Source organism: Diorhabda sublineata, chromosome 2, assembly GCF_026230105.1.
Source record: "Diorhabda sublineata isolate icDioSubl1.1 chromosome 2, icDioSubl1.1, whole genome shotgun sequence".
Taxonomy (NCBI): Eukaryota; Metazoa; Arthropoda; class Insecta; order Coleoptera; family Chrysomelidae; genus Diorhabda; species Diorhabda sublineata.
This window is the reverse complement of record NC_079475.1, coordinates 2577980-2602791: the sequence shown is the minus strand read 5'-3', so window position 1 is coordinate 2602791 and position 24812 is coordinate 2577980. Positions and strand designations below refer to the sequence as shown.

At 30.5% G+C, this 24812-nt stretch overlaps 1 protein-coding gene across 2 annotated transcripts in view; it reads right to left on the bottom strand.

Moving 5' to 3' along the window:
- Positions 1 to 3358: 3358 nt before the first annotated feature.
- Positions 3359 to 24812, bottom strand: part of LOC130453027 (BAG family molecular chaperone regulator 2) — a 35729-nt gene continuing 14275 nt past the window's right edge. Inside the window, exons 3-4 of one of the 2 annotated variants that reach the window (XM_056792611.1) lie at positions 19216 to 19436; positions 3359 to 8276 (exon numbers count right to left, since the gene is read on the bottom strand). In XM_056792611.1, the coding sequence (XP_056648589.1) occupies positions 8139 to 8276; positions 19216 to 19436 (359 nt within the window). In that variant the 3' untranslated portion in view covers positions 3359 to 8138. Of the gene's footprint in view, positions 8277 to 12888; positions 16277 to 19215; positions 19437 to 24812 lie in introns of those variants that run through there. The other variant, XM_056792612.1, reaches the window with a different exon arrangement.

Below are 24812 nucleotides of genomic sequence, written 5' to 3'. Positions count from 1 at the left end.
GTCAATTTGTTTTTTGTTAAAAACTTTTTTTATTAATTTGTTACAATTGTTAGTTGTTTTTATAATCTGGCCGCTCATTACAGAGAGTAATCACGTCCATAGTGCGTGAGAGAGAAATTGTAAGCCTGATCACACCATACACAACATGTTTATTTGAATTTTAAATACTTTATTTTAATATCATATCATATAAATAATACTTTCATTTATCAATTGCACATTAAAATCTTCGTTCACTTAGTTAACTACTAAATGTTATACCTACATATTTCACACGTTGCCTTGATTTTTTTAAAAGTATCTATAAATATATATAATTATTATTTTAATCGTAATTTTGTTTTCCCTAACCTTAAATAGCTAGACTGTTTTTCAAATTTATGGTATATTAAATAAAAATGTAAGGGTACCTAATACTGTAAAGTAATATCTAAGAAAGAAATGTGCTATATGTTTTATTCAAATACGTATCAAAGGTTATAAAGTAAATTCATACAAAACGATATAAATAATAATAATAATCTTTATAAACAACACAAGGTCCTTTCCTGAATAAATTCTTTGTTTTCAAAAAAGGTGGTTGAGAAGGATATAATGGCGGATGAATTTTTATTTTAATCCAAATCGGAATCTGATTCCAACGAGAACGAATCAGCTCTTAAATTTATTATTAGAGGTTCCACTTGTTTTTCCATTAAATTATCAATGTCCCACATTTTATTTAGAAAAAAGCGGACATGTTGGATTGCCTTACTCCAATTGGTTTGGGTAACATTATTTAAAGCTTTAGTAAATAAAGTTTGGACATCACTAATTTTAAATGTTGTGTTTTTCCTTGCCACCTCAACCTTGATTTGTGCCCATATGAGTTCAAATGGGTTATGGGTTGAATTCACAATGGTAAGGTGGCAATCGTAAAACAATTTTATTTTTCTCTTTGGCCATCTCATCAACGACATATCTTTGGACTAATGGCCGATTCTCTTTAACCAATGCCAATAGTTCTGCCCGCATCATATTGTTTTCAATATTAATATTTCGTTCCCTTAACCACTGTTGTATGTCCACTTTTCTTGTGGAACTTGTGGGACACTGGTCTAATTTTCTGGATTGGTAGGATGCATTGTCCATTACAATGACTGATCCGTCCTCAAGCTTATTTAAAATTCCCTTAAACCAACCCTCGAACCTATCTGAGTTCATCTCCTCATGATAGTCACCCGTTTTCTTGGATTGAAACATATCTAGACCATTCTCTACAAAACCATTTTCGGAGCCAATATGTAAGATTATTAATCTTTGTCCTTGCCCGTCGGGTTTTTTAAGCCCGTTGAAAGGCCACGGATAAATGCATCTCGTGCACTTAAGACTGTAGTATCAGTCCACACTTTGTTCAGCGTGTGACCAGCATTTACCCAAGTCTCGTCAAGATAATATATTTTTCTTCCTTCCTCCTCGAATTTTTTAATATCCCTTAGAAATCTTCTTCTCCAATTAATTATTTCGTTTTTTTCTTTCAAAACACAGTTCCTAGAACGGCCCTTGAAACTGCAATGAACAAAATATTTCATTATTTAATTAGTAGTTTAATTTTAAGTTTGAACATACTGGAAATTAAGCGAGTGGAGTAAAGTTTTCAGGGTTGTTTTCTTTAAGTTCGGCAAATCTTCATGCTGTTCAATAGCCATCATTATTTTTTGGACAGTTGGCAATTCGTTGATTAAGAAAAAGGAATGTACGATTCTTTTAATCGCCGCCTTCTGTTCGTCATTTATACTATATGTGAAGGAACTTATCGGTATTTTTAGGGATGGAAATGACCTAACCGTAATTGTTGACCACCGGATGATCACATTCCATTGTCATTGTGACTCTTGTCGTCTTAGCGTGGAATTTAAAAACAGTGCCACTTTTATCCAATATGTAAACATTATAGTCTTGGAATATTTTTTTACCCACACTAACCAAAAGATTGCAACTACAATAAAAACAATAACTTGGTTGCAATGAGGAAAATCGCTCCAGTTTTTATAAATAATAAATATTTATTATGCTTTGTATCCTCAGATGCATTTTGTCAAAATTCTAAAAGTATTAAAGCAATGACGCGTTTAGAAATGATTGTTCTTCAGATTGAATAACGTAAATAGACAGTTTAAATTTAGTTCCATGAATATCACAGCCACTTTTAACAATAAAATTTATTTTAAAATAGAGGATAGTCAATGTATAACATAACTATAATACGACATATTAAAGAATAATAAAAATTCTTACTGTAAAAGCGCATGTTAGAAATGTAGTTTAATTTTTATCAAAGTAAATAAATAATAAAATAAAAGCTTAAAATAATTATTAATATAAAATTTTTAGAATATAATAATAATCAATTAATGTAACGTGCAGCTGTGTTAACTTGACTTTCTCAGACATTGCTTTAGCCAATACGAATCATTATAAAAGGTCCCATGAGCCGATCACGCATTTTTTATTGTTCTCACTACCGACCGGCCTGATTATAGAGTTGGATCATTATGAAGTTCTTTGTATGATGTATTATTGTAGATAAGTTATTTGGATAAATAACTTATCTACTAGTTTTAATTGAAATATCTTTAGTAATTATAGGTTCAATACTGAATTTAGATCCTAACAATAAAAACTGTAAAATATCCTTAGGTATCTCTATATTTGAAATATTTTTAATCCAACCTAACCCATAAAATTTATTGTTATTCATATTCTAACCAATAATATTCATAACGACCTAGCCTATTGAAATTTAATGTTATCCATAAATTTACCAAGCAATATTGAACATCCAACAACTTATCCTTATCTAACCTATAAAAATTCAACGCCATTCATAATCTAACCAATTAAAAATTAATAAAAATTTCTATAGTAACCAGAATCAATTTTTCTATCAACGTCAATTTGAATATTGAATTTTAAAACCTATGAATTTTCAATTTTTTTCACAATAATACGATTCAAAACCACCGAAAATCTAAATTATTGAAATGAAATTTTATTATTGTTATACATTTATACATATTTCTTATATTGTATTTGACCATAATTTGAGTCCTAGTCGAATGAGTATTCGAAAGCTCGGAAAATATGTTAAAGTTAAAGTATAGAGCTGGCAAATGTATATATATATATATATATATATATATATATATATATATATATATATATATATATATATATATATATATATATATATATATATATATATATATATATATATATATATATATTTCTGTCTTTCTGAACTAACAAAAGAAATGAGTAATATCAGTTTTCGATAAAAATATTGGAAACCAGGTTCTGGAGGACAAAACGTTTGCAGTTACTGCGATCAAATGAAACATTTTTATTAAGGTATTGTTCAAAAATTAAAATATTAAAATATGGAATAATTTAACAGTATCCAGAAAATCTTAGAAAATTGCTAAGCATATTTAAGTGCAATGGAATTCTCAATCAATGGGAAGGTTGAAAAAGTTTGCCATATAAAATTATCAGATAATTTAACGTAAGAACATGTTACGAAGTGCATTCATTGTGCAGATTTCTAACAGAACATACCTATAGTTAAATTGCAAAATCTCGTAAGTTCATGAATAATAATAATTATGATAATTTTTAATACTTGTAGTGACATCTTTCAAAAGCTAGCAAGATTGATATGAAAAATATATAAAAAAAGAAACCTCTTTAGTAGACTTGGGAGGTTTTGACATTTAAGTATATTATTAATGAAAAATAAAATTGAGGTTAAGTCTTCAGTCGCGCCAAAAATCATTTCGCGGTAAGCCAACTTAAGGTTTGTTTTTGGGCCCTAAACATTCATAAAATCAAATAGTTTAATATTTAACAAAAATATCACTGGGTAAATCGTTTATTAACTTAATATAACCGTGATTTCTAAATATTATGTTGGGGGTTAATGTTAATGTCTTGTAGAAGAGAAAAGAGTAAAACCAAAGATGATTTCTGCAAATTTCAGATTTAAGAGCCAGTAGTAGCTTTATCATCAGTGATGATTTGAATATTTTGAACAATATCACTGAGAAACAAGTATCAACCAGTAATATTCCTTGTTCTGAAAGAAATTAAGATAATGATATAACTGATATTAGTAAAAGCGTGACGCCTACTTCCACGGTGCCAACCAACATCACCTTTGGAGGAATCCTTATTAATTCTCGACTTGAATAATACAGGACAATACGACATTAATACGAGTGTCTGACTTGGAGATTCAAAATTCTAATAACGAACCTAGTGACAGTGGTTCTGAGTACGTTATTTCAGAAAATGATCAAAATAAGACAAATCAAACTGTTGCTCCAAAACGTAAAAGATCTAGAGGAAAAAACGTGAATAGCATCAACTTAATAAGAATAAATTGAAATGAATAAAAGGAGAAAATTATACTTCAATTAAATTAAATAAGGAAACAAAAAACTATAAAAAAAATTGAGACAGTAACAAGGAAAATGGGCCCCCCTTGTGATTGCAGTATTTCCAAAAAATCCAAGAAGTTTTATTGCCGATTATTTTCTGAGGAAGAAAGGAACCCAATATTTGAAATTTTTTGGCAAAACCTAGATTGGTGTGAAAAAAAGATTTATAAATCGGTATTGGTCGATGCTGCTCCTGTTAAATTTCATCGCACTGGTACTATTTGTTTAACCTATTCCTGTGAACTATTAAACAAATTTTCTGTATTTTCAGATATTGAAAGTAAGCTAAGAAATGTCTCTCAAGTGTTTCATCATAAAAAAGAAAATATGCGAAGACTAGTTCGCAACAAAATGTTTCTTAAAACTATTGCTATAATCTGCCAACAATTAACACAACAACGCAGAAGAAAAATTGAAATATTAGACCAGTTTCTAGAGACAAAGAATTTCTGATCAGATTTTTGAGTGAACTGCCCAAGATGGAAAGTCATTATTGTCGTAAAGATACAGCTATATTATATTTAGATTCCCAGTGGCAAAATATTAATGATCTGTACAGATTTTATTCTAGTGAATGTGAGCGACAAAGATTTCAAACTTTAAACCATACCACATTTAGACAAGAGTTTCAAGAACAAAATCTGTCTGTTTTTAAACCGAGGTAATACAACATTAATCATTTTAGCTATTATATTATTCTATTTGATTTTAAAATATTCATTTTATAAATACCAATGCGATACTCTGCGGGAACCATCAAAGAAGATGAATATCAAACGAATATCACAAGAAAAAATTTGGCTCGGGCTGAGAAAGAAACTCAAAACGAACTCGCTAAGACCAATTCATCTACAGTAATATTTACCATGGATGTACAAAGCTGTCCTGACGACACCAAGATTGCGAGTTTCTGCGTCGTATTATAAAATGAATTTTACGTTTTATAACATGGTTAATGGTATAGCAGACTGTTACATCTGGCATGAAGGTGCTGGTGGAGTGACTGCCAATGAGTTTACCTCAATCATTCTGGATTATATTAATAAAAATTTAATTCAAGATACTAAAACTATAATAATTTTCAGTGTCGGACGAGGGTACCAACACCCTAACGTAACTTTATCAAATGCCCTAATAAACTTTGTTGAGAGTAAGAAAATTGAAATCTATCAATATTTCCTTGAAAAGGGTCACACTCAAATGGAGTGTGACTCAATTCATGCTTGTATTGAGAGGAAACTGAAAAATGTAGAGGTTTATGTGCCTGGTTGCTACGTTCAGATTTGCAAAACGGCAAAACTAAAAAAATCCATACAGGGTTCATTATATTTTTTCCAAAAATATTCAGTTTTACAAACTAGTTATTCTTTACTTCGTCCTGGTAATACAACCAAAGATCCTATAATTACAGATATTCGACGTCTAGCCTACAATTTAGATGGTACTATTAACTATAAAATAAATTATGGGGACAACTGGGAGGAGCTACCCAGGCGAGTAAAAAAACAAAAAGAAAACTCGATTATTTCTAATCTATATTCCGGGCGACTAAAAATAAAACCGGAAAGTAGAATCATTTAAGAGAATTGAACAAAATTATATCTGAAGGTTTCAAGACATTTTATAAAAATCTTTCATACGGCTAAACATTTTTATTCCTTTATAGCAATGTTAATGTATTATGTTTGGTCTATGTGTATTTTTCTGATTACCTGATTACCAATTCCAAAAATCCTACTATAAATCTTTATTCTGACGTAACGGGACGAGCTAGACTGTTTTTTGGGGGTTCTAATAAAAGCAGACACGCTTCGATGTAGGAAAGAATCCACTAAGGAAATGTGGACCACGAATACATCCATTCGTAGAGCATTTTTCACTGCTTCGTTATCAAGAAAAATAGATTTGAGGAAATCTCAACTTTTTTACGATTTGACGACAAATCTACTAGAGCAGAAAGAAAGGAGAATGACAAATTAGCAGCCATAAGAGAAGTATGGAATCTTTTTGTTACCAATTGTAGAAAAAGTTTTGAGCCATATGACCATATTACTATTGACAAGCAGTTGGTTAGTATTCGTAGAAAGTACCCTTTTAAGAAATACATTAAATCAAAGCCAGGTCGATACGGCATCAAAATATGGGCAGCTGCTGACGTACAACATTCTTATCTTTGCAATCTTCAGGTCTACACTGGAAAACTTCCTGGAAATTTATCAGATAAAAACCAAGGCTATAGAGTCATATCTGACTTAGTACAACCATATCACGATACTGGGAGAGGAAGAACTACTGACAATTTCTTCACAAGCGTCCCTTTAGCTAACTATTTAGTATCCAAAAATCTAATCTCATTGGGAACTAACTGTTCGTAAAAATAAACCCGATACCCTCGCAACCCTAATTACACGTCTAGGCCAATCATGATATTGTAAGCTTGTAAGGGAATATTCATGTAGTAGGAGGTTATTTTTCTATTATAGACATGTGTACAATGAATGCTTATGTCATTTATATGGAGTAAAATTCCATTTGGAAGAAAAAGAACTATGCCGGCGACGTCTCTTCTTACTGCAATTAAGTGATGACTTGGCTGGAACCTATAATGAAAAAAGAGTACAATATAGGAACCATAAGTAGCACACAAAGGCGGCACTACGAGACTGTGGGATAGCAGAATACAGTGCCACAAAAGCTGCTGGACAAACAGCGAACCAAAACAGAAAAAGGGCAAGATGTTTCCAGTGTCCCAGAAGATGTGACAATAAAGTGATAATAAACGCATAAAGCGATAATTGCAAACAATTTATATGTCAAAATCATGGAATAAGCAAACCAAAATATTGTAAGTACTAGATGCTCATCGGCTTAAATTCTTTTTTAATTTTTAATGAGCATAATGAATTATTCCTGATTTTTGGTAATTCTTTATTTCTTTTTCCTAATATTTGTTTGTTATATTTTGAATATATTTTTTATTTTCTTCTCCAGAATATTCAATAAAGTTTCATTGAATGTCTAAGTATAATTTATTTTTCCCTAAAGCTATTTGATCTAAAAATTGAATTAAACTAATTTAAAATCATATTTTTAGCTGGGGTCTCTGAAGGACCCCGCATGGGTGTTTATGTTGATTTAGATAGCATGGGAATTTAAGGGTTAATAACAAAGTGATGAGGTTTCCTCCAAAAACTGAAATCCTTAAGGCCATATTGCAGCTTTCATTGTTTTTCAAATAACTAAATTGATAGATGTAATCAATTTTTCTTCTCCCTATAAAATTTCAACAAATCGACTTCGAGCTTTGCAATTTAACCATCGATACTATAAATCGAAATGGTAACAATTGAGTTTTTCACACTCTGAACTCTCCGTAATTAGTTTTAATTTGAATATTTAAATGGAATGCAATATTTCTTTGCCAAAACTTTTACACTACATGTTATATTTTTAACAGTAGATATCTCGAAATTATACTTGAAAAAAATCGACGACAAATTAATCTGACTTTCGAAAAATAAACTCCTTAGATTTTCTCAATAAAACTAAATTTACATCAAAAATTTACAATCAATACTTCGAGAAATCCTACATTCATGTATTGTGAACTAACATGTATAAGCAGTCTTTTAAATTGAAAATATACGATCTTCATTTCAATCAATTCACTTCATTGTAAGAAACAACTTTCATCTTTTCAAAGTATGTGAGAAGGCCGTACAGTCGTCTCTTAACTTTTTTCTGATCATCGACAGTACATCCCAATAAGGCTGATTCAAAGATTTTGTCCGTTATACCCTAAAACAAAGATATTATTAAAAAAATGTCACAAAAAAAAAGATTTCTCACATCAATAATTTCGACAAATGTTTAGATTATACACTGTAACGAGTTGTTCATGTGTTTAAGGCATTCTTGTTTCTCTTGTAGCTTATCCATTGCCTATAATTATGCAGTTATCGAATATACTGGAGCTTTTCTGACTAGTTCCAGAATATTCTAGAAAGTTACATTAACAGATTTGATTTTAGAAAAAGGTCAAAATTACAAGTCTAAAGTTTCAAGTTTTGATTTGTGTTTACACACAAATTAAAAGCATTCGGTGTATTACAAATTGGTATTAGGTATGGAGAGACCTGGAAAGAAACAAATGTTCATGGCAGAGGAGAATTTAAAGCCAAAGGTACCAAGAAGTGGCTACTGCAAGAGGTGATTTAACTTCTTCTCATAAACAAAAAAAAGACCACACCTGAATCTCTTAAAATGTACAGAAAACATTTAATATTTGGATAACGGTAAGGTTTAGGGAAGTATACATAAATTTGCCTTATTTTTACCCCTGAATGCATTAAAATGGAAAAAACCGGGTAGTTGTATTTAAAAAATTAAGAAATTTGATATTTATGAAATCAAACTTTGACCACTTTTATACACACCCTGTATAAAATGAAAAATTTTTCAACATAGATTCAAATACGTCTGACCTTGCTAAAAGCAACAGAAACCATTTTCATATATTTAAGGGTATCCTCGTAAAAAAATAATTATAAGGGTCAAATTGTTTACAAAAAAAAATTAATAACTCAAAAAGTTTACATTTTTAGAAAAAAGTTATTAGACAAAAGTATACTAAAATTTTAGGTAGATTTCAAAAATGCATTAATATACAAGGTGTTCTATTTAAAATAACAAAGTTACAGTCGACTTCCGATAGAACCGTAAGTCGGTCACCTTTGAAAATATTCTAGTTAAAAAGATCGTATTCGAAAACCCAAACGTAGATATTTTCATGTTTTAACCATAAGTATTTTATCATAAACAGATAGTTTTATTTCGTCGTGGGACACCCTGTATATATAAAGCTTCCGGAGTATTACAAATTGGTATTAGGGATGAGACCTGGAAAGAAACAAATGTTCATGGCATAGCTCAGAGGAGAGTTTAAAGCCAAATGTATCAAGAAATGTCTACTGCAAGAGCTGGATTCTAATGTGGGATTACCATGCACGATTGATTGGATGATGTTACTAGAATGAAAAATGATACGACGTTTCCCGACCGACGCACCCGCTGACAATGCGACTGGAATTGAGTCTTTGGGTCAAACAACTTTGAAGGTGCTGTTCAATAATTATAAAAGACTACTGTGTGACTTATTGTTTAACTGCAAATCTACTGAAGATGATAAGTGGTTGAAAAGATTATCGACGAGGTAATTCGAAGTATTTTTGGAGTTCTATTAATCTATTTTGAGATCGACAAATAATTAGTTTCCTCTAAGTGGTTTGCACTCGTATCAGTAGGGCTATCAGTATCTAATCTTTTCAGTCTTACTATACTCCATTCGGAAAGGGTGTAGAGTAATAAATCAATCCCTCTCCTGGACACCATAGCCGTAGTCACATTTAAGAACAATTTATTATTTTATTTTATTAAACCTTAGCAAACGAATACAACATTTATTTTCTAAGAAATTTATTGCATCAAGTTCAAATTTCCAACTATGTTTACTTATCGGCCAAAACAATTCCTTTCGGGTATTTTAAGAAAGGAATGATGTTGACAGGTGAATATTTCATGCCCTTTATAGTATATACCTATACCGCATAGGTTAATTTGTAAATAAAAATGTTTTCTGTGAAAAATGATAATTAGGTACATTTTGCAAGAGGGTAATAAAAGATTGAGTTATGAGGTATACTTAAACGGTTAAAGACAAGTTTCAGTTTAAGAAAAAGTCCTATAAAAGAAAATTTCCAATACATTGCACACTGCATTTCTAGCGCAGTGTTTGTCACAGAAACGTTCACAAAACTTTAGTTACTATCCAATATGTCGACCTTTGAAAACTATACTCCGATACATAAAGTGAAGACGCACGCACTTTCAGTTAACGAGAAAGTCTTGGCTTAAATGTGGATGATCTAACAAGTATGTGTTCGAAGATGACAGCTCTAGGAAAATCAATCAATCTACAAACTTCTTAAGGAAAGGAAAACAAGTGGTCCAAAGTGTCGGTCAGGAAAGCCATAGGTTTACATCGATGAAGATTACAAATATGCAATCCGCAGGAAAGTACACTCATTTTACTTTAAAAAGAAAATTCCTACAATTGATAAAATTTTGGCGTCCTTTTTGGAAGACGGAGGTCTTATTTACGGATGATTAAGAAACTCCGGGAGGAAGGAAAAACTATTTTTTATTTGGATGAGACTTGGGTTAACGAGGGGCACAACGTAGGAAAAACGGTTAACAATTTTAGACAAGCTTTCTTGGAGGGACTATCAACAGGATTGAGAGGCAGGGCAGGAAAAGGCAGGCAATTAATTGTAACACATATTGGCAGTTAGTGGTTTTGTTGATGGTGGCCTACTGTTATTTGAACAAAAAAAAAACCGGTGATTATCACGAGAATACGAATGCAGCTGTGCTCGAGGAATACTTTATACCAATGCTAGATCTTATTCCAGCCGGATCTGTAACTATTCTTGACAACGCCAGTTACCACTTGAGACAAGTTGAAAGTCTACCTACGACGTCATGGAGAAAACAAGACATTGTTAACTGGTTAATACAAAAAAATATTACATTCAACAATGACTTGAATGAATGAAGTGGCAAGAAATCGCCAAATTACTATTATTCGTCTTCCTCCCTATCATTGAGAACACAGTCCGATCGAATTGATATGGGCCCAAGTTAAAGGCGAAGTAGCTCGGAAAAACGCAACATTTAAATTAAAGGACGTTAGAATATCACTAAACGAAGCTTTAAAAACTTTACTCCTGAAAACTGACAAAAATGCATTTAGTATGTTATTAAAGAGGAAGAAAAAATGGGGGAATTAGACAACATTATTGATCAAACTGTAGAACCTCTCATGATTAATTTAAACAATTCATCCACTAGTTCTTCAGAATAAAAAATATATCGTCGGTGAACTACTAATACCATCTATCTTCAAATTTCGAACCTTACAGGAGACATAGAAAACTTATTTACATGTTTATTTCTTATTTATATGCAGATTTTTTTTTATTGCATATTTCTTTTTCGATTAATGTCACATATTCTGTATTGTTGCACAATAAACATTAATTTTCTTTTCAATATTGTATTCTCTACCATGACAAGGAAACAAAACAAAATTTGGTAGTTGATAGATTTGAACTTTGTATAATTTCATAAAACATTTTTTTAATACATTTTCAAATACAAAACAATAGAACATGGAACGTAACTTCATAAAAATTATAAACAAATTTAAAAGCTAAAGTGGAAAACATGGGAAAAAGAAACTATCCCCTCTGAAAGCATATTAATGCGGGATAGTATCGTAAAAAGCATGACAATCAGATGTTAATACGGTTTTTAAACTCTGCAAATGCTTCTTTTCTGAAACCGGTAACTTGTTTGAATTGAGACTTGGGTAATTTGTTATAGGGGCAACTATTATCGCTCAAATGACCATACACCATCTTCAAACCAAGTTTTTCCTCAATTATACCGTTAGGAGTATATTTTATTTATTTTAAATCAATTACTGTCGGATCGTCCACTTTTTTACCCGGTCTGATTGATGAGTATCGCAGAAAGTATGATCAACCATTAAAGCTTCTTAGGACTTTGGCTTTCTTCGTGCTTCTGTGTTGCTTTCAGGTAATCTCTGGGTAACTGAATGATTCGGTTTTTCAATTTTCTCTCGATACAACTATGAACGGAGTCACACTCTATCTGAGTGTGACCATGTTCTAAGAACTTTTGTTTATTGTTACGTCATGTAACATTTATAAATTTAACAACGCATTTGACATAATGCAGTTCCTATTTTGGTACGTGCATCCGTCCGAAAATATTACAATTGGAAACGAAGGTTAAGACACACAATCAAGAATCAATTTCAGTGAACCAGTAGGACGTTGCGTCGCTGGTGCCACAATGAAAGATGGTAAAATTATGGCAGCAAAGTTTCGTTTCAAAATAAAGATAGTTAGCATTAAGGTAAGGTGTAACCTTCACTGCCGGCAAGTCCATTGTGAGCAGAATAAGTTCGTTATTCTGGGCTTTTTGTTTGTCTCTTGCTTGATTCTTGTTCAAAATGTGTTTTTTCCATACCCTTTCTTCTACATTTTTGACTTTATGTTCGCGAAATAGCGCCAAGTTCTCTTGATAAAACTTTCGAATATTTTTCTGCATGAAATAGGCAATCCTTTTTCCGTACAATAGTTCTTGTAAATTTCATGTAGATTTGATAATGATTTTATTTCCTCATCCAAAAAAGCTTTGTGGAGTCTCTGCATATATAGTGTTAAGGTACTTTTGCCAACTGATCAAAAAATTCTTTTAAAGGAATATCATAAGATAAAGATTTTTGGACACGATAGCTATTTTCTCTGCGTGACTGGTTCAATTTTTCCTTTTCGGTATGCAATGCTAGCACTGAATTCTTAACCTAACTCTGGACTGTGAAAGATTTTAGAGCAAGTGTATTCAGAAACATTTCTCTGCATACAGTCCAGGTGTTCTCTCCATCATTTATAGTATATACGAAGGTTCCTAGTCTCGTAGAGTTTTCATCGCTACTTTTTGTGCACCTTTTAGTGCCAATTTGAGAAACATGAGATGAACCAAATACATTTCTTTGATCCCACGTCATGTTTTTCAAAATTCTGAGAATATTTTGTTTCTTGTATCCTCTGAAAATTTGCTGCAGAATTTGATGTTTCACATTTTTTTGACGCACAACGTGGTCCAAGTTTTCTGGCACTTCTCATTTATCATGTTTCACTTTTCCTTCTCTTGAGCGAGTGTAACCTAAATACGCCTGTCATGTCATTCTCATCTTCTTTGTTCTATTTTTTTTCCATTTTTCTGGATTACCATTCTTGCATCTTTTTCGGCCTTTGTTCATATTTCCATACTCGTTTTCGGTCTCAGTAACGTACTCACTTTCAGAAGAAGAATCAGTTTCAGGAATGTCAGTTTCAGAAATATAATCTGCATCATCTTTATCAGTTTCTTTAGATGGCTTCCCGGCTTCATATTTGTTTTGAACAGCAAAATTATCGATGCTTGATAGTAATAATTGTGTGACGTTTTCTTCTTTGTTAACCATAATATCGTATTCATTAGAAAGTAAAGTGAGGCAGTGACTCACATTATCACAGTCAGTGTTTGTAGCATTAACATTATGGCACTCATTTGAAACTTAAGTGGAGGAACGACTAATATCACAGTCTTTCGTAGTCTCATTTGATTCTTTATTACTATTGACATTAAGTCTATCACAGTTGGGAAATTCAAGTTCCTGTGTATGATTGAAGTCAAAAATGATGGGCACAGATTCTATACCCGTAAGTCTAAGTCTATCAACTGATGTTGATGAACAACTACTCCAGCTTCTGGTTCATTCACCATTTCAGTTTCAGTATCGGTGTTGTCTACTGTTTGAAAGAAATATTACCTATCTGAACGACCATTAATTTAAGTGCTTTTCGCAGTGATTACATTAGATAGCATCTCAAAAACTTCACAAATAGCAGACTATAATGCCACAGTTAGTAGCTAATGTGCATATTTTAACATCCAGGCCAATAACCAATTAAGTCCAAAAAGTTATTTTGTTGACTTACCTTAGCAGAAACAGTCACAACAAACTCTGCACAGTAACTGCCATTATGGTTTCAAGTAGGAGATATTGCCATGCGCAGTATAAATAGGAGGTATTAGAATACAAAGATTATGTACATTTCTGAATTTTTTAGCATTTTGGCGCTATTTCTATTCGATCCGTAAGACGATATATAGGCCTTTTAATGTTTGCTCAGCGCACTTGCGCCCGCCATTTTGAAACGGCGGCATTATGAAAGTTTCGGGCACTTTTTCTGAATATGGCCGGGCAACAAGTTGTAACCTTGTAACCTTTGTAACAAATAAAATTAAATGAAAAATTAATTGATGGTGCATCATTAGTGCATCCAACGGTAGAAGCTCATAATTGTATCGTATAAGACGATGGTTAAAATGTCTCGGACGTCCTCAAGGTAGAAATAAGGCAGAATTAGTTGAGAGGTTAGAATCAAAATTTTAATGACAAGTAAAACTGCATTCCTCTGTAAATATTTAAAAAAAATCTAACCATTAAAATTGATTGTAACTTTTTTAGGGTAAAGAACGCAATTCGTAATCGTGTCCCAGTAGATCCAAGTCTAGACAAAGGAAAGTGAAGTTGAAGCTAGAACAAGACTAGCAACGAAATCGTCAAGCAGTAAATAATAGTCCTTTGTTGAGTTTCCCAATTGTATGGCAAAAATTTCCATCGACAAGTTTGCTAAAATTATTTGATGAAGCTTCTATCTATGATCTGATTTCATCTTTCATAGTCGAGAAAGAAAATTATAATTCTTGTGATGACTATGAAGAAAATGAGTCAAACATTTTAGATTACAGTACAGCAAACCTATTAAAAGAGGGAAGCTATATGTTGACAGTAATCATGTTACAGATATTTTTGATTCCATCACATCTCAAAATATTTATTGTTTGACAAGTCAAATAAAAGCATCGTATAACACAAAAACTAGCCACTCTGTCCAGGTTATGATAAATTCCTTGGACGAATAAATAAAAAGAATGGACTTAAAGTTGACCTCAGTATTGTCAAATTTCACAGTTAATATTTATTATCTGAATGCATTGTACGTTTCACAAATAATTATTTATACATCTTAATTTTATTAAAAATCAATAAGAATATGGCTTTAGTCCTCACTAGTTTGGTGAATGGGAAATATTTTCCACAATTGATCTCAACAAAAATGTTTTCATGACCAAGAAAATAATTTTGCTCGAAAAGTTTGAGATAAAATATAAGTTGGGCAACATCGCTATGTATCTGTTTTCGTTTGCGGTAAAATGGCTGCCTTTGTTTACTAAATAATGAGAAAGAATTTTGAATAGATTTGTTGAAGTGGAATATATTTGTTGTTTGGATATTGTGACATATTAGTGCTAAGACAATGGGTAAATCGTGTTATGTTTGTAAAAAAGTGGATTATTTTAATCCCAACCTTTCATTCCGTATCAGTGGCGTAACTCAATCTTATTTGTTAATAAATCGATTAACTTCTTACAATATAAAATTGTTGATTTCGTACGAATGTACGAATGTAGACTAAAGTGGCTAGCTGTATTGAAAATACAGGAAAAAGATTTATTCAAAGCTTATATTTGTTGATTTCATTTCAAAGTAGACGATTTTCAATGGAAAGGATATCCTGAGAAGATTTTTTTGAAAAAGAATGTAATACCTTTACCATACTTTCAATAAGATAGCAGTACAGATGATGAGGTATCTTCCAGTAAGAGGTATTAATTTAAGTAATTGATAAGAAAATTATCTTATTTACAAAGAATATTGTTTTCAGGCAAAAAGTTATGTTAAATTTGGATATTAAACCGGGTACTTCTTGGCAGTGTTTTGATTCAACATTTGAAAAGTATTTATTGTCTGTTTGAAAAATGTTGTTAATTCATCCAAATTTTCAGGAATTATATTATTGCACTCAGAAAAGAATGTTCTCATAAAGTCACTGATGTTAAGGTTTCAAAAAAACAGAAAACTTCTATAAAAAGGTAATTAACAAAATTCTTAAATGTAGATATGGATAGTTATTATTCAAGTGTTTCTTCAATTCGGGAAAAGAAAATTTCTTCGAAGAAAAAAGATTACGGGACTCCAACAATCTGTTCGAAGACTAAGATCCAAAGTAAATTCTCTAAATTCTCTGGTTTCTGTTCTAAAAGAAAAATCTTTGATTAGTGAAAATGCCGAAACAAGTAAGTTACTTGAGTAAAATTTTTCTTATAATTGAAAGATTGTTTATGAACAGTTTATTTAGAAATTTATTTCTATGACTGTTGTGCTTCATTTAAATTAAACACACTTTTTGATGTTTGATGAATTTTGATTAAAAGCAAAGTAACTTCTTTCTAATCTAAAATAAAAGTTGGTTTTTTTAAAATTTATACAGCCAAAATTTCTATTTTTAGGCTTCCATTCCAGGCAGCGCTAATGAGATTTTTAAATGAATGCTGAAAGCAGGAAGTGAAGAAAAGTATTCTCCAGACTTACCACACATTGTTACCATTTCGAAATGGTATCAAACTGTGGATGGTTCCCCAAGATGGAGCAAAGAAGCTTTAAGTGCTTTAAAATCAAAATCAAAAGAATTTTGTGACAGGCAAATTGTATGCAATTTAATTTTGGATGAAATGGCAATAAGAAGACAGGTTGAATCGACAGGGAAAAAATTTACTGGATATGTCGACATTGGAACAAACATGAATACTGATGAATTACCCGAATCAAAGGAGGTGTTAGTTTTCATGCTAGTTACAGTAAATGGATCATGGAAGATACCTATCGGTTACTTTTTTTGCAAGGACTATGTGGTAGCTAAAAAGCTAATTTAGTGAAAAAATGCCCTGAATTTATTCATGAAAGTGGGGTAAAAGTTTTGTCAATGACATTTGATGATGTTGCAGCTAATTGGCAAATGGTTAAGTCTCTAGGGGCAGATTTTTCGAATTTAAATTCTTAAAAAACATTTTTTAACTATCCATCACCCAAGAAAAGGTTTTCATATTTTCCGCTCCCTGTCATATTATGGTTAAATTAGTTCGTAATTGTTTAGCTACTTACAAAATTCTACAGAATGGTTGCAATGATGTCATTGAGTGGAAATACTTAGAGGAGTTAGTAAGACCTCAAGATAATGAAGGACTTAGAGCAGGAACAAAAATTAAAACCCGACATATTTTTTATGAAAAGGAAAAAATGAAAGTTAAATTGGCATCTCAAATCTTAAGTAAACGTACTGCAGACGCGCTTCTTTATTTATCGAGAACGGATATTAATACATATTTCCATAATGCAGGTGCTACAGCTGAATTTGTTTTAATGATTATTTGATATTTTGAACTTTCGTAATAGATTGGCAAAATACATATTTAAAAAACCACTTAGTCCAGCAACAAAACATATTATTTTTAATTAGATTGAATGAAATCAAAAATTACATATTATCATTAAAATATAATGGATTCTGGAAGAAAAACTGGTTTTTATAAAACATGTGATAATTCAAAAAATGTTTGTTTACTTATAAATTTTCACAAGACCACTTGAAACTGTTTTTTGGTGCTATTAGAAGTAGAGGTGGATTCAACAATAATCCTACTGCATGTCAATTTGAAAATACCTTTAAGAAATTCACCAAGAAGTAAAAGCAGGAGATTTCGGGAATATTATTAGATTGGATTCTACTGGCATATTGCATTGTAGTAGCCAAGGACCTAGTAAGACTGATAGTATTAAAAAAATGCAGAATTTGAAAACCAATTGAAGCAAAATATTGAAGAATTTCAGTATTTAAACTCGGAATCATGGAATTTGACCGATTATGTTTTATATGTAGTTAGTTATATTGCAGGATTTGTTGAAAAATTTTTAAAACAGATTATTAATTGCTAGAATCAGAAAAAACCTTTATCAACATTGCAAGTGTAAAAATAATTTCTCCATTTAACAAGTGCTTCAAATTTAGTAATTAAGGTATGTCAGTGTGCAGAAAAATATTTTCGATTTTTCAACAAAACCACCAATATTTTCAACAAAAATATAAAGAATTTGGAATTGATTTTAATTTCGGAAACAGTAGCTAACTTGCCTAGTACCATTTTAAATGAATTTAATGATCATCAATATGATGAAGATCCCATAGACAATCACGAAATTAAATTTATTAAGCTTATCTTAAAAAAGTACTTTAAGGTGCGAATTCATCACGAAACTAATAAAAAAATAGAAAAAATTCTCTAACTCTAACTTACAGGTTTCCATATGCATTGCTCGCCCTCGCACGGACACGTTATTCGCTGTGGCAGACTGTTGGTGACGGAATTTCTTTCTGACATTAGATATTATGATTTATTAATCAATTTTATTTATTCTGTTAAAATTTCAAGATTGACGAAAGAACAAAATTGGATTTTTTTAAATAAATATTTATAATGTTCTGTCAACAATTAGGAGGGATGTAAATGTTCTGGCAAAAATTTTATGAAGTAATAATACTGTCGAAAGTAATTCCTAGAATACTTTAACAAAAATAAGGACTCTCCTTAAAATTTAGGGTAGTTCACTCCGGCCACATAGGTCTGCCAGAAGTGGCTTTTCAGTATCTGTAGGTATTAAGGTTTGACTGTGAAAAGTTTCATAACTTTTGAAATGACCATCTAAAATTGGTCACTGGCTCTCCCTCTACAATGTTAGACGAGAAAATGAAAAACAACAATGGGCTTTATTTTTCATGCACTAATTCTTTGAAGTTTTTAGTACAAACGCATTTTATATTTTCTTTCAATATTTTTAAATATTTTTCTTAGAAAACTACAATCTCCCAAGATCATATTAATGCTATTGTCATTTGCTATCTTTGACTGTTTTGTCTATAGTCATTTGTGTTGTGAGTGTTATATGCCCATTTCGTTTTTTGGAGTCCATGTTCATGATCCAATACCATTAGAATACTAAACAAATATTACCCTTTATGCAGGGTGCGATAAGAAAAAATTAATTATTTCATTGATATAAATTAAAATATGATATCAAACACATTGATTTGGTTATAGACTCCAAACCTTTGATCAAAGTTTTTTTACATAATTAACTCACCTGTACCATATTTGATGAACAAGCATTCATATAACTTTCACATTTAGTTCTAGCTGACTCAGCATCAGTTTTGAGGGCGATTACAAGACCATCAATCAAGTGATTTACTTGGAATAATGCTTCTTCTTGCATTTTATCCCTTTGTGTGAGCACTTTCACTTCTACAGTAAGGCATCTATTCATTACACGTTCAGCGTATCTGATTATGTCATCTTTGTCATCTGAAATACAGATCGCAGAAGATAAAATGCAACAATAAAATTCCAGATGTCAAATTATGCCTATCGAGTTAGGGAGCTTATGTCTGTAAACGCATCCTTTCCAAGATACAGAAATGTAAGCATAAGGAAACAGAAGACGGTTGCCGGCCGACATGTTTAATCAGCAGATGAGATATTATAAATTACCAGAACACTTGTTTTTTCACGACTTTTGTATAGTAAGATCTTTATTGTAACCTTTGTTGTAGTAAAATCTATTTAAGTACTATTCAAATTCCAAAAATGTTGTAATAAGTGTATTATTTAAAAAGTGACAAATGTTACCAATGATATTTATGGCGCTGAGAAACAGGATTCTCGTACAGAAGCCACCCGTTTACTGGTCAATTTCAATTGTTTCACGAGAATTCACCGAACCTGGGAACAGGGAAGATCGTACTGAGGAAATCATCAGTTATCATTTTGTAAGTGTTTATTCTCTTTTATCCCTTTATAAGCGTTTTTAGTGGCTGGATAATTTACATTTATTTTTCGATAATCTTGTCAGATATTTCTAATAAACGTATTTCAAATTTATCAAATAACTCAATAAGCAATATGCCAATGAATAACAGTGATATCTCTAGCCTTTGTGCTACATTGCCCGAATTTTCCTCGGGAGATAATTTATCAACCTTTATAAAATCAGCCGATAACTTAATTGTTTTCCTATTGACACATACTTCAGCACAAGAATTCATTATAAATGCTAATATGATATATCGTATCAAGGGAGAGCCTAGAGATTTTCTGAATTATTCAAACAAATCTATTTGGACAGACGTACGACCGGCCCTATTATTTAAGTACGGTGTCAGATGGTCTGATGCTCTTTTAATTACGCAGATATCGACAACAGTTCAAAAATTTAATGAAACTTACGACCAATATCATCAACGCGTGTCGAATAATTTAAATGACTTACTCCAACATATTACAAACCACTTATTTTAAAAATATGGCCCTTAAAACCTTTTGCTCGGGTATACTTGAATCCTATTATGAATAATTATCGCACTTCCAAATTACTTCTCCCGAAAAAGCCTTTGAAAAATACATAGCATATGATAATCACAAGAGTTAGCAGCAAGATGAATTTCTTAAATAACCAACAAAATAGGATGCCTACATCGTCTAGACAAAACTCTCAACATAATCGATCAAACAATTTTTCGATACAACCACGTAGTAATCCAGATCGTAATTTCAATTCTCATAATAACTTTCAACTTTCAAATAATAAATCACAATCAAGCAATTCTTCACAGTCCTCTCGTAATTACCCTCAACAGAACTTCAACTTTCCGAGAAATAATTTCCAGAATAACACCCAAAATTCAAAGATCATTGGAACATTCAGTATTTCGTAATTGAGTACAGAAACAAGGCGCTATGTTTGATTTGCAATGAAAGCATAGCTGTTCTCAAAGAATATAACATTAAACGTCATTATGAAACAAAACATTTTCAAAATTACTCAAAATATACAGGAAGTTTGCGGACAGAAAAATTCGAAGCTATGAAGTGCGGATTGAAATCGCAGCAATCTTCAATTACAAAACTCATAACTGAGCAAGAGGCTGCAACTCGTGCCAGCTTTCGTATGGCTCTTAAATTGCAAAACGTGGAAAACCATTCACCGATGGAGAAATGATCAAAGAATGCATAATTGCAGTAACCGAAGAAATGTGCCCTGAAAAGGTAAATTTAATAAAAACTGTCAGTATGTCAGCAAACACTGTGGCTCCAAGGATAGAAAACATCGCTGAAAATATATCCTCTCAACTCTCAACGACAAAAATGGACATGTTGAGAGTTAAATGGAGAAAATTCTAGAAGGACATTTATATAAAATGCAATTGTATTAAATATCATAAACACTTTATTAGCAATTATTTTATTATAATTACAAATTATTGTAAACAACTTAGCAATGAATATATGTATCGTTCTTGAACATATAGTTCATTCAATGAATATTAGTTAGTTCGCTTATGAGATTAATTGTATTCATTTAATTTTGTGTAAAATAAATTTTTTTAAATAATTTTCGTAAACCGAAAATTATAATTGGCGCAGTCAGTAGGATTAGTGCGGTCACGATTTTTCACGCAAAGTGCGATAAAAAATTCCGACTAAGTACTCTACTACTCTAAGTACAGCAGCACTAGATCTACGTGTTCAACGAGGAACTTCTGGACTTCAGATAGCTGTAAGTGCCAAGTTTCCTTATTTTTATTACTTTTTTATCTATCCTTATCAAACACTGAGTAAGGAAGAGATAATCTAATAATTTTGAACATAATTTTATGAACGATTTAGATAACTTATTAAATACATTTTGTAAATTAAAAGTCCAAAAACCCTAAATTGGGAATTGTTTAAATTAAAACTAGAAAATATCAAACCGTACGACGGAAATATAAATACTTTAAATAAATTCATAAGCAGATGTGAAAATTTAATAGAGACGTATTCGATCTATAATGATCAAGATATCAATAATCATGTCTTGGAATGTATCCAAGAAAAATTAATTGTTAAAGCAAATATGTAGGTAGGAAATAGGATTGAACTAAATACCTGGTTCAAACTAAAAGAAGCTTTGCAGACAGACGTGATTTAGATTGCATATTACAGGAACCAACAAGAACACGACTATTTAAAAACGAGAGTCTAATAGCATTTGGAAATAGATTACAATTACTAAAAAGTCAAACAATCCAAAGAATTAGTAACAATTTGAATTTAGGTGAAATTGATAAAAAATGTCAAATAAACCATTGCGAAAAAACAGCTTTGAACACCTTTATAGCAGGATGTTCGGTCATCATATGTAATAACATGTATTTAAAAAAGCCTGTATCGCTAGAGGATGCTATGGCTTATGTTGAAGAGTTCCAAAATTTTGAAAAATACTATTTTATGAGCCCAGAGTTAAATATAACAATAATAATAACAATGTTCAAACGAATCAAATAAGAAATAATAGAAATAACCAATATAGTAATTACAATTCTTTTTACCGACAATATTATGATAATAATTATAACAGAAATAACTATGAAAACAATCAACAATAATTATAATAATTTTCCTAGTCAAACGATAAATGTAAATCCTATACCACAAAAGAGACAAAATTATCCAACAAACGCACAGGTGTTTGGCACCAAAAAAAACGTTTTTCGGTCAAACCAAATACCTGTAAACCGATTACCAAGACCAGAACCGATGTCTACGACATAGAGAAATTTTACTGACAGACCCAGTAGACATGTAACAATTAATCATAATAATAATAATAATAATAATAATAATACGAGTAATAATAAACATTTCCAATCAAGAAATGAAAAACCAAATTTTACATCTGAAGAATTATACAATAATAATTATAAAGAAGAAGAAGAAGAAGTAATTGATTTCCAACATTTATTTGAGCTGGAAGAAAATAATGATCAAACCGTAAATTTTCGAAAAGAGCCTCAGGAAAAAGAATCAAAAACAGAAGAAATAAATTTTACTCCTAATGATCCATTAACATATTTTGAAAATTTCATAGAAACTAACGAACCAGAATCCAGTGAACAAATAATAGAAATAAATTTCACATCTAATAATTCCTCACCAAAAATTCAAAAATTCATAAAAATGAAAGAATGGGAATTAAATCATTGTAAAGAAATAAATAAACAAGTGGAACTAGATCTCAGTAAATTATTTGACGAAGAAAAAAAAAATAAATTAAATGTAACAGAAAAGAATTCAGAAGAAAATATTATAATGGAAGGAGAAATGAATAATATATGAATACAAAACGAGAATTAGAAGTAGAATTGTTTGATAAAGTGGAATTAAATGTAGAATTACAATATACGGAATTAGATGAATTAAAAATGAATGAAAATGATAATGAAAGAAAATGTGATAGAATTAAATAGAAAAATAAATGAAATAAATAATGATGAGAAAATGGAAGAAAAAGATATAAATGATGTTATAAAAATAGAAAATGATATATTAGAAAAAGAATGTTATGTTATAAAACCTGAATTAAATACAAATATATTGGATATAAAAAATCAAAATAATATCATTGATAAAAGAGAGATAAATAATGAAAATGACGAAGTTGAGATTAATTATGAACAATTAATAAAGAATTTGATAGAAATAATAATGAAAAAAGTTCAAAATATTTCAATAGAAAATTAAATGCTAAATGAAAGTTTAATTGAAGAACTATTTTGGAAACGTAGATATTATCATTCATTAAAATGGTACGCAATTCAAGAAATTATAAAATGGATTTTTATACTAAGACCTTTCTTTTTTATTATTATGTTATAAGAATAGATAAGATTTAGAATTAATAGATAATAAATAAGTAAAATATAAAAAAAAATAGTAAACTTTTAGAAACTATAATAATAAAAAGTTATTAATTAGAATATATATAAGAAATTTAATAATATAATTCATAACTTTGGTTATTTAACTAATGGAAAAGGAAAATAATATAAAAATTTAAATTATAATCAACGTAACATAAATGAAACGTTTAAAACAATTTCAATAACTTCAAATGAACCTCTTAAAGTTTATCCTTTATAAATAAGCCAATATGAAATTCATAATTTTAATTATTTGAAAGAAAACGAAAAAATAATAAGCAAAAATATAATTGACATAAAGGAATTAACGAATTAAAGAAATCATTAACTGAAAAATATTATTGGCCTAAAATGTTACAAGATATAGAAAATTTTGTTAATAATTGTGAAATATGTCAAAAGAATAAATATGATAGAAATCCCCCAGTAATTAAATTCAATTTAACCGCAACAGCCAGTAAACTATTCGAACACATACATATAGACACTTTTAAAATAGCAAATCAGTCATATTTAACTATAATAGATGCATTCTCTCGTTATGGTCAAGCATATTCAATGTCAAGTGTGAATGGAACCTCAGTTGTTGATAATATATTAAATTATGTTACTCATCACGGTTTACCTTACATTACATTACGGCTGATTGTGGTTCAGAGTTCAAGAATAATGACCTGCAAGATTCTTGCAAATTGTACAAAATTGAATTACATTATACAACATTAAAAAACAGTAACTCCAAATCACCTGTAGAACGTTTTCACTCTAGTTTAATTGAACATTTCAGATGTATAAAAGAAAATAACAAAGATTTAACACCCAATCAATCAATAAAATATTCAATATTGGCATATAATAACATATAGTAACACAATTTACACCATTTGAAATTATTAAAGGTCATATAAATAACTCCGATCCGATTAAAGAAAAAATAATA